At 45.4% G+C, this 10,945-nt stretch overlaps 1 protein-coding gene across 5 annotated transcripts in view; it reads right to left on the bottom strand.

The window, feature by feature from the left end:
- Positions 1 to 285: 285 nt before the first annotated feature.
- WNK1 (WNK lysine deficient protein kinase 1) overlaps positions 286 to 10,945 on the bottom strand; it is a 106,058-nt gene continuing 95,398 nt past the window's right edge. For 3 of the 5 annotated variants that reach the window (XM_071551228.1, XM_071551230.1, XM_071551233.1), the window contains 5 exons: positions 10,262 to 10,456; positions 8,941 to 9,033; positions 6,670 to 6,711; positions 3,444 to 3,631; positions 286 to 3,138 (listed from right to left, as the gene is read on the bottom strand). In XM_071551228.1, the coding sequence (XP_071407329.1) occupies positions 2,824 to 3,138; positions 3,444 to 3,631; positions 6,670 to 6,711; positions 8,941 to 9,033; positions 10,262 to 10,456 (833 nt within the window). In that variant the 3' untranslated portion in view covers positions 286 to 2,823. The remainder of the gene's footprint in view (positions 3,139 to 3,443; positions 3,632 to 6,669; positions 6,712 to 8,940; positions 9,034 to 10,261; positions 10,457 to 10,945) is intronic. The other 2 variants (XM_071551229.1, XM_071551232.1) reach the window with 2 other exon arrangements.

The raw sequence follows: 10,945 nt of genomic DNA, 5'->3' as shown, positions 1-10,945 counted from the left end.
GCTTGTGATTGGTCACTGCTTTGGAGAGGTTAAGGATCTCATTACACTGAGGTTCTTGTACTTTCCTGTGATAAACTGGGAAACAGTTCCATCACTGCAGGAAGAGGATGGAGGGGCTGGAACCTGCTGCTCAACAAGAAAGCCCACAGCCCAACAAAAGCAGGTTTGGTTTATTCAAGTGGCTTCATCCTACAAAGGTAACAAACTGGAGCACAGGGCGCAGTCCCTACAAGGAGCACAGTGCCTGGAGTCAGTGCAAAACACACAACTAACTATGGCCAGGGAAGCCCAAAGTTTCAATTCATTTTATTTTTTTTATTTTTTACAGTGTACATTGTTAAATAATGTAAAGAAAACGCTTGTAATTCAGAAACAGGTTTTATGTGGAAAAAGATACTCAAAGTGTAATATTAAACAAAATAATTTAACAGTTCAGTAGCATTAGTTCATTCCTCTAGACTTCAGTTATTCATCCACAGGAGGAGAGAGGGGAGGGGCGGGGCAGGGGGGGGAATCAATGGTAAATAAAACCAATTCTTGCATAACATTAAGTGGAAAAACGACCTCGAACTTATTAGACCAAATTTAAATAACCACGTGCTGCATTCCAACTGACCAGTTCCTTTGCCAGGAATATTCCCCTTGTCTCATTACTGCCTCAGGTTTGTCACTGCTCCTGTTTCCCACTGACCCTGCCCATGAGACTCCTCTGCACCCACCCCTGCAAATAGAAGGGCAGAGGGTCCCATTCCACCTCAGCCTTTGGGACTCTGCTCTCCCCCTTCCACGGCAGCCCCCAAGCCTCCTCTCTCCCTGCAGCTCCACCTGCACCTGGCACACAGATCCCCCCTGGCCTATGGGCTGGAGCCACCTCCCCACCCTGGGCCCTGCTCCCAGAGCTGCTGTAAAACAAGCCACAGGAACGGAATGGATCTCGCACATTTCTTTGTAAAAATAAAAGTGAGAACATCCACTGACAAAAAACTCCCTCTTAAGGCTCTGGGAGGGGAACAGTGCTCCTAGAAAACCACATGGGCAAGTAACATCTCTGATGCACCAGTGAGCTGCTCCCAAACACTGGGAAGCAGAACTCTCATCCTTCACAGCTTTTTGCAGCACTACATAAATACTGGCTGGTATTATTTTGACTTTGAAGAGGAAACCAGTATTTCTTAAATATGAAAAGGGAGAATGACCAAAGCAGAAGATACAGTACAGGTACTAAGAAGTGACAGGTGACAGATAGTGACAGTCCTGGTACCAGCTTGAAATTTGTTAAGAGTGAACAAAATTGTAAATCCTCCAAGTAAGACAGAGGAAACTTCTTGATGCCGGCGGTTCAAGTACATCCATTGCCGGCAATGGACGTTGCACCAGGACAGTCTGATCCTGGCTTAAATGAATTTTACACAAAAAAGAAAACAAAAAAAAAGAAAAAAAAAGGTAAGAAAAGCAATCCCAGCAGACAAGCCCATGGCAATGAGCAATGGCACCTCTCCCTCAAATCACATCCTGACCAAACATCTTTACCACTTCGCAGGTGGAGTCAAACTGCATCTTAAGTTGGACCTTTCCCAAAGATACACGTTCCCCCCCTCCTCTCTCCACTTCTGATCCAGACCTCCTGCCTCCATAGACAGCATTGGTTAGTCTCATTTTAGCTTCACCCGCAACCCTCCATCCCACCCCACCTGGCCCTGTCACACCAGCAACTTCAGATTCCCGCCTGGACAAGTCTCCCCAACACACAGAAGGCTGTTCCAGCCCGCGGCCTCAATGCCTTCCCCTGCACACACCTACCCGACCAGCACCGGGACCTGGAGCGTCCCTGGCGCTGGGAACAAACCAGCCACCCCTCCCTGACCCTGCCCTCTGCCCACCTGGGCTCTGCTGGGAAGACGATGCTAAACTGCAGAAGCAAGAGAAGTCCAAGGCACTAAAATATCCAGCAAGCATACTGGGAGAACAGACAAGTATTCAAGTACATTAATTTATACAATTTTACATTCACATTTATTTATCTAATACAATGAAAATACAAAGGAAAAAGTTAAAGTGTCTCCAATAAGTATAAGGATATAGCTAGCTTTTTTTCCCATTTTTTCTTTTTAACTTTTTTAACCCTCTATATTCCACTCATTTTTAAACTACTGTTGTCCAACAACATTTATATATCACAGTGTTTCCACATCAAAACTGATGGTAAGTACATGTCCGCAGGGAACTTTTAAATTTTTTTTTAACAATTTAAATTGCTCTAATGCTGCAGTCAAAGCTGTTAATATCTTACTTAAAGCAGTAATGACCTATCAAGCACGGGCTGCACTGCAAGTCCATTCATGTGCCCCATCTTTTCAGAGCCAGATACAATTGACCAGGGAGAGGGAACGGAGGGGAATTTGGACAGCTTTTTTCCTGATCTTGGTTCTTCAGGAAGAGGCAAGAAGCATGCTAAAGCCTCATGCTAGGGTTCAGCTCTCTCACCTCTACACATGTGGATTCAGCTTCAAACCAGAGAAAAAATTTACAGCAAGACTGTATTAACTGACCCCATGACTCCTCTTCACAGCTCTCGTTCCACACAAGAGCAGAACCCCTCGGTGAAAAGCACTGTCCCATCACAAGGATGTTGATCATCCTCCTCCCCCTTCCAAGCTTGTGGGGAAACTCCCTAAACAGAGAGTTGACAGCAATGGTTGGAAAAGATAAATTCACTCCCAGTCTGGCGAGCTACCAGTTCATTGCAGCACTAGTAGTTGATACAGGGCCCCATCTCCCCGCCATGTCCTGTCCCAGCTCCAGCCAGCACGGTCTCCAGCACGGCTAAGTGGTCCGCAGGTTGGAGCCTGGAGGGTTGCTGACAGACTTCTGCAAACTGCTGATGTTGAAGCTCTGCAAAGAGGCGGCCCCGACGGGCTGGAACTGGCCGAGCGGCGGCTGTGCCGCCCCGCCCGCCCCGCTCCACGGTGCGGGGAAAGACGCTGCTGGGTAACCGTACGGCTGCGGGGGGCAGATGGGCTTTGTGAAGGGACCTAAAGAGGTAGCTGATGCTGCAGGGATGGGCGTAGCACCCAGGGAAGATGACATAGAGATACAGAGCTGACCTGGTGCCGAGAATTTTCTTGCCATGCCAGGGCCCTGAAAGATAACCCAACCAGCAAAAGAAGTTAAGTAACTGTGCTTAAAATCCACCAAGTCCACCCCTCGGTCCACAAGCTGCTCCCAGGAGGTGTTTACAAAGACAAGCCATGGCTCTCTGCTTCAGTTACCCCCCTCCCTTCTAGGGCAGGCCATACATCCCACACAGAAAGAGCCAGCTGGCACTTTTCCAGAGCTCTTGTCCCAGCTGCACAGCAGGTGTGCACCAGCTGTGTCTGATACCCTTGTGAGACAGCAACAACCCCACAGCTTCCCACCAAAAAAGCTCACAGGTTACACCTTACCTCATAACTACTATGCCCCTTGCCAACTTTCTTGCCAGACAGGTTCATGGCATCCCGGGCCCAGTTGTCGACCAGCTTGTGCAGGTCATCTGTGAACGTCCCTTTGCGGCTCGAGGCAATAGCAGTGGGCTGAGTCTGGGGCGCTTGGCTGTTCACCGCAGCCCCGACCGTGTTAGTGCTGCTGGTCCCTACAACACAAACACCGTGGATCAAAACTGGGGTTAAAGGGGATCTTTCGCTAGTACATGAAGTAACTGTGGTAATGGTACACCAAGAGAGAGCCAGTTAAAATGCCATGCAGATCAAACCTAAGTTTCAATTCCAGCACACGCTCAAGTGGGAACTACAGGGGACTCCTACAGGCATTTTCTCAGATGGACAGTATTTCATAGATATGTTTACTTTGCAAGAAGTGCTGCAACTGGTCATCTTAAGAGTGGAATGGTAGCAGCCTACAGGACTTTGCAGAGAAAAAAGGACATTAGATTTCAGCACTGAATGACAGTACAGGCACATTGCTGTCTCATCCTAAACCTTTTAATTAGCAGCAACCACTACTGGCACAGGTCAATTCCACCTTTAGGCACAATGCTGGATGCTGAATAAGGAGCAGTAAAACCAGCATTGCCAGCTGCTCTGTAGCAAATTATCTCAAAATGAAGAGAAAAATTCACTGAGTTTACACACACAAAAAAAAAAGCCACAGGGAGAAACAGCAACTGTTTTATCCAATAGCTGTCATACTTATGTTCTTGAGGATAACCAGATGGGGCTGTCTTCATCCACCAAACAGCCAGGATCAGCAGGGGAAGTCTGAACTGCATTAAATTTTGGGATTTGCCTCTGAAAGCATTTTTTTGCCATTATGTTCAGACTTCCTATGTCAGAAAAATAAGCATTTCAGAGGCAAACAACTAATACAGCTTAAAGAAGGCAGGAGTGAGAGTAGTTCCTCAGAGAAGCTTTGACAAGTTTTTCTATTCCCTGCAAGAACACAAAACCCCTTCACATGGATACCAGGTTTTGGTTCTGCTGGAAAGGCTGCTGAACGTTGTCCTGTTGGGGAAAAACCCAACCTAGAAGCAGACAGCCTCACTATGGCCCTCATAACAACAAACTGCATTCAAATTTAGGTTCTTCAAAGGCAGAGCTTGTATAAGGAATCAAAGACACTGTATTACACCTAGGATCCTAAAATTCCCAGCAGTATTCAAAGTATCCTCATTTACAGATGTGGAGGTGCTGGTCAGCCATTAGGGCAGACTCAACAATTAAATCAGCACCAGCAGTACCAAAGCCAGCAGTGCCTGCAAGCACATATCCTCACCTGCTTGGTTCCTAAAGATCCTCAAACATTTCTACTTGATCCCTCCAGAGACTGGAATTGGGAAACCCATGAAAACCTGCATTTTCAGCAGGCATTTCTGAATAAAACTGATTTCAAAGTGGAGCATCAGAGATGGCAGCAATGGAAATGATGTCTCTGTTGCCAAGGCCGAATGACGGCGTCGCTCTCTCTTGCCTGACAGCTCCCTTGCCTGTTCTGCTTTCCCTGGCCAACAGCCACATTCCTGGCAACCACCCTATCAAAGAACGAACTGGTTCCAAACCCCTGCAGGAATGTTTTGCATTGAGGAGTGAATTAGGAAGGTGACATACTTACTATGCAGGACAAATAAACAAAGTGTTACTGCCTCTAGTAGTGTTGAGGAGGGAAGGATACGTATCCATCCCACCAGTCCCTACTCAAGCATGGAAGTGGCTCCCAGTCTGGGTGCCCACAGGTGGGGCAGCAGTTGTTAGGGATGGGCATGCACCAGTACATATGAAAAGGAAAGAGTAAGGTTCCCTGAGCAGGGAGTGCGGCTACAGCACAGATGGAGGGTAGCTGGAACACACTGTATGGTGCAAGGAAAGTCTGCAGTGAAGTAACAAGAACCTTAAGCATGCATCATGTGGAAAGGCCTCTGAATACAATTATTTAATAAGGGCAATGATGTGAAAGGTGAAACTAAAGACAAATGAGGCAAAAGCAACAAAGTACTTGGGGAAGAGGGGAACACTGCCAAAACCAGTAATAATCACATTCCACCATGAGGGTTCATGCAGGGATTGACACACTTGCTCTCATCCTCTTCACGATGGCCAGCATCTGCTTTTGATATTTCACATTTCCACTTTAATCATCACGTACACTGGATCCTGGACCTACACTAGAGAGCCTCCTTGGGCCATGGAAGGGAGAGAATGAACCAAGGTATATGCTATGGTGCATTCAACTGAAGATATGAAAGATGAGTTAGGAAAGTTTAAGCATTTTCAAAAGAACTGGATTGGTTCAGGGTGACAGAGGTGCAAGTCTGAGAGAGCTTTGTCTTCAAAAGTGATTTAGTTATGGAGCTCCCATCTCAGGTCACAGACACACCAGGTTACAGCGTTACAGCTGAGCTGCACCATTGCTAAAGCTCTGATGTAAAGTTCTTCATAAAATGACTTCTCAGAAATTTCCCATTTTAGCTCTGACAGAGTCACTGCCTGCAGAAACTGCCATCCATGAGAGTCTGAAAAGGAAGTGCCTCAACTTGTAGCATTCAATGGAAACAACCCCCCACATTCCTGCTCGGTCACAGCAGCCGTCCCCAGTTCTGCTCTGACATGAAGGATCTCAAACAGGTTTCTCTCCAGCTCACTACCTATAATGCCTTCATTTGGCCCTTTATTTCCCCCCCCATAAACCACCAGTCAAAAGACACCTTTAAAACAGTCTTAAATGACATGAGCACAAACAGACTTTTCTAAACATCTCTTGCTTTGGGAGACACACTGGAGATCTCCAACGGCTTTCTCTTTTTTAAAATGTTGAAGGAGTGTCTGCAATTGGATCTATTCCTGAGGTGACAAGCCCCATTAAATCCCAAACAAACCAGCTGCTCCAAGGTACAACTCCAGCATGTTACAGGGAGCAACTGACCCTGACAGTCGCTTTGCTGAGCGCTGAGCAGAGCTCCACAGTGAAGGGGAGGCTCTGCCTGCCTCCACTTGGCTGCAGGAGCAGGAGCCAGACTATTCCACGTACTAATGACAGAGTACACATTAGAGGGCGTAACACAGACAGACAGATGCTGTGCTGGAGACAGAGTCAGGGACATAAGGCTTCAGTGACCAGGAAAAGCTGATGAATAGCTTTACAATCAGGAATCGGAGATAACAGAAATAAGATAATTACTACAGAGCTGGTTGCAAGGACAGACTTTTTTCACCATCTTCCCTGAAGCACAAAGAGAGAGTAATTTGTTAAAGATAAAAGAAACAGTGAGAAACGTTTAGTATCAGGAAGCATTACAAAAAGCTTGGTGAGAAACAGAGAACACAGCACAGCTGGGCTCTTGCAGTCACTACTGGAGCATTCTAGGAGAAACCCAAAGGCTGATCTGATGGTTTAGTCAGTTGTACTTTCAGAAAGAGAAGAGGCCCAGCCTCCTACAGTTACTCTTCATAATTCCCAAACCATAGCAAAGAATGTCAGGAGACATTTAAGGTGACAACTGGTTGTTATCACAAAAAGGAAAGCAAGTACATTTTCTATTTTTGTCAGGACAGAGCAAGAATTTTGCAATTATCAAAGTTCAACCAGCAACAGGAAAAAATTTACTTGATGGGTCAAGTGCTTTTAGTTTGTCACCCCTTTTTCTCAGATCCGTGAGGACAGTTCAGACATTCCCTGCCAAGCTGTACCACTCTGTTTCTCCAGCTGCACAGTTAAAAGCATCAATCACTGCACTGTTTCCTCCAGGCTGCTGATTCTGGCCCAGCACTCCTCCAGCTGTCACTCTTCACAGCAATCTGCAACAACATTTCAAGGACAAGACTCCAGGAAACAAGCAACCTGCAGTAAGCTGAGTGCCAGGCCAAGCTGTGCCATGCCAAGGATTACCTGCTTTTACAGGACAGCTGCAACACTCTTTTCAACAGGAATCCCTTTCCCTCACCACTAGTCCCAAAAGAGATACCCATGCCAAGGTACTCTCATAGCCAGATAATGGTCAATTTTCAGCAAGCCAAGAAAATTATACTCTGATATATTCAGTTCATTGCCAATTCTAGAAACAGACTGGCTGTTCTTTATATTCTCTACACATAAAAAGGACAGGCTGAACTACAGGTAATTTTTAAAAGTCAGCTTTAATGTGCATAGCTGCACATTAATATACCAAGCAAAAAGACAAATTAAAAAAATTAGTCTTTATATCCCAAATCCAATGAAGTGGGATAGGATTATCATCCCCAAACTGAACAGTTAGGAAGAAGTTTCCCCTCCCTTCCTCAAGGGGATGGAGCTGGTTGCATTGCAGCTGTCTCTGCAGAAGGCCAGACTCAGTGCCACACACAGCTCTGGCTCAGCCGTGGCAGATGATGCACGTGTGGTACTGCCATGCAGTGCAGCCACTGAAGGTCTCTCTACTGCACTTAAAGCTTTCTCATATCAAGTCATTCCAGAGGATGGGAAACAAATGTCAGACATTAAAGGGTCCAGCCTGCAGAAGCAGCATGGGAGATGTTGCAGCACTCCCAATAAAAAGCATCACATCAGCAGCCTTGGCTCAAGCATATTGTTATTTCAGCCATGTCAGAAGTTTGAGGCTCTCTTGTAAGCCTGGCCTAATGTAAGTAAAAATCAAAGTATTCTGAAAAGAGCTGCCTGGTAACTCATGAAGGTTGACAAGAATGCCTGAAGACATCTATTTACCCACTTTTACTGCTATTTGTTGCACATTTAATCTATCTTCAATTCACAGTAAAAACATCAAAACCAGGGCTTGTTAGTAGGCAAGGATTGTTTAAGTTTGCCTGGAAATATTCTCTAATTATTTTTAAAACCCCCAATGCTTTCATCTCTGGCTATCCATCTGCTAATGAACATAAGAAGTCACTACTAACTGCCTACAGGTGGCATCAACACTCTGCACTGCCATCAGCTTTGCTGCCAAGATCAGGTGGAAACTCCTGGAACTTGCACTGCTGGGGGAGGGCAATGAACTCCCCCTCCACTTACTGCAGTGTCCAGCAAAGGAACAACCTGGAAAACAAATCTTGCCTACTCTTCCACTATAAAGATGACCTCCCCTACAAGTCTCCTGTCATCTAACATATGCTGAAGCAAAATCACTGAGGCAGACCAAAAGAAAATGCCTGTGCACCCACACCTGGCTGAGTCTCCCTAGCTTGTGTCACTTCACTGACCTGCCCTGAGAGTTTCCACTAAAGGTTTAGAGAAAATGAGTGCTTGTGACCATGAGTTCAACAACAGAGAATACCTAACATAAGAACCCAAACTTCTAAAGGCCTGCTAAGAGCAGCTCAGCTGAGCCATGGGATGGGAGGGAATATGAGGTGGCGGATGAGAATGGGCTACATGAAACAGATCCAAGCAGCAGAAACAGAAACAAAAAAGACCAAACAAAAAAACAGACAAGGAAGGAGTAAAGGTGTTACACACAAAGAGCCAAGCAGGGCGTACTCAGAAATCGGGTCCTCCTGCCACCAGGCTTGAACGTCACTCTCTCAGATGCACAGTTAAACTTCGCACAGCCTGTGAGAAAACAAGAACAGGAAGAACAGAGAAAGGAGAGGAGAAGAGACAGAACACCACTACAAGATGTTAGCAACTTGAAGTTTGAAGGTGAAATGCATTAACAAGACACACAAGAATAAGTCTCAGAGTGTGGACCAAAGAGTACACAGACAATATACGGAGTGAAGAGACTCCCTCCAACATCTCCAGACATTAAGCCAAGTTTGCAGTGTTACTCTCCAGTGCATAACCCAACAATAAGGTTGCAATCTATAAGAAAGCCAAATCCAGGCAAAAGTATTCCATTACAAAATGGTACTGCACAACTCTAAGTACAAGGAGACTATTCAAGTAGCTCAAAAATGATTGAAACAGTTCTTTAAAAAAACATTATAGAAAATTCTTCCATAAGGTCTGTTTCCATTTTCTGTCAGTACTTCTCCAGTTTCAGCAGAAACACACATTAGAATTGATGTATTTCATCAGTCTGGGGCAAGGCTTTTCAAAAAGACGTGCAAGGGGAAAAAAACCTAGACCAGCTAAGTTCAGAGAAACAAAGGAGTCATGCCCCTAGTGACTGGCAAGCAAAAAAGCTCTCCCTACCAAAGAGGTCAGAGCTGTGCCTGAGGAATCATTTAATAACATACTAATAACAAGGAATCCACAACCTGAGTAACCTGAGTAAATCAACAATTTACTATTCCCACTGTCTCATCCTCCTACACTAACTCTTCCTTCCAGGATAATTTTTTAACTCACAATTAAAGAACATGATTTTTTTTACCTTTCACTGTTAAAAATTCCATTGACAAACAGACAAAGGAGTTTGGAAGTCTAAAAGGACTCTGAGTCTTCAGAAATCTCCCACCATTTCAGTGGTGTTAATGTCAAACCTGCTCTGGCTTTTCCTTCGTGTAACTTCTCATTTCCAACCCCTCATTCTCATGTGTCTCCTCCTGCCCTCAGCCAGTACCTTTTCCCCAGGTCAGCAGAGAATCACTTGCCACCACACACTGTACTGTCCTTGGACTTTCAGTACAGCAGACAGGGCCATCCATTACTTCAACCACCTCATGCTTCACCTGTGTGAGAAGCTGAAAATCTAGTAGCAAAAAGCAGCTTTCTCAACCTCCAGACACAGGCTGGGGGCTTCAAAACTACTTTACACCATGTACTAAAAACCAAGCATCATGAAGAAGATCATTCATTTCCTTGCTAATTCCACTAATTCCACTGAAAGTCTTACCTTGGCCCGGTGCCGAAAGACTCGGTACCGAGAGGGCACCATCACTGGTGAAGGCAGAGTAGAGGTTTTCACTAGAAGGTGAAGGTTTGAGGGGCTGTAACAAATGGTTCTGCCCAGTCTCTGGCACACTACCAGGAGGATGAAGGGTCTGCTGAGGGGGCAAGACTGATGGCGCGCTTTGAGCTGACAAATTGCCTGGAGGAAAAAAGGAAGGCAAAAAGTTTTGGTTTCCCCACATCATTTTTTGAAGCTTCTGTCACTGTTCCCAAGGGACAGGGGAAAAACAGAGCAAAGCCAGACTGGGAGAGTTACTAACAGAAAAAACAAGTATCATCTTCTGGTCAAGCATGATAGTGCAGGCAAGAGAGGCAGAGGGAGAGAACTACTCCACTTTCTGAAAAAGCAGTAAGATCAGAAAAACTCTTCAGTTTTAAGACAACTCTGTGCTAGTTCACTGACATGTGCTCACACAGAGTCCTTATATCATGTAACAAAACTTAAGTGAGCAGCCAGGCTGACTGGACACAGAAATTGCAGCATGACATGGAATTATCAACGTGAATATGCAAGAAGCAGTAATAAATATTTCTGCTCACATTGGCCCTCCAATACTGTTTGCTCATGCTACAGGGCTTGAGAAACATCTTCAATTACCCAGCAAGCATCTGTCATCCACGTCATTTC

Source organism: Pithys albifrons, chromosome 3, assembly GCF_047495875.1.
Source record: "Pithys albifrons albifrons isolate INPA30051 chromosome 3, PitAlb_v1, whole genome shotgun sequence".
Taxonomy (NCBI): Eukaryota; Metazoa; Chordata; class Aves; order Passeriformes; family Thamnophilidae; genus Pithys; species Pithys albifrons.
Note: the sequence above shows the minus strand (reverse complement) of the source record. Positions and strands in the feature narration are given on the sequence as shown.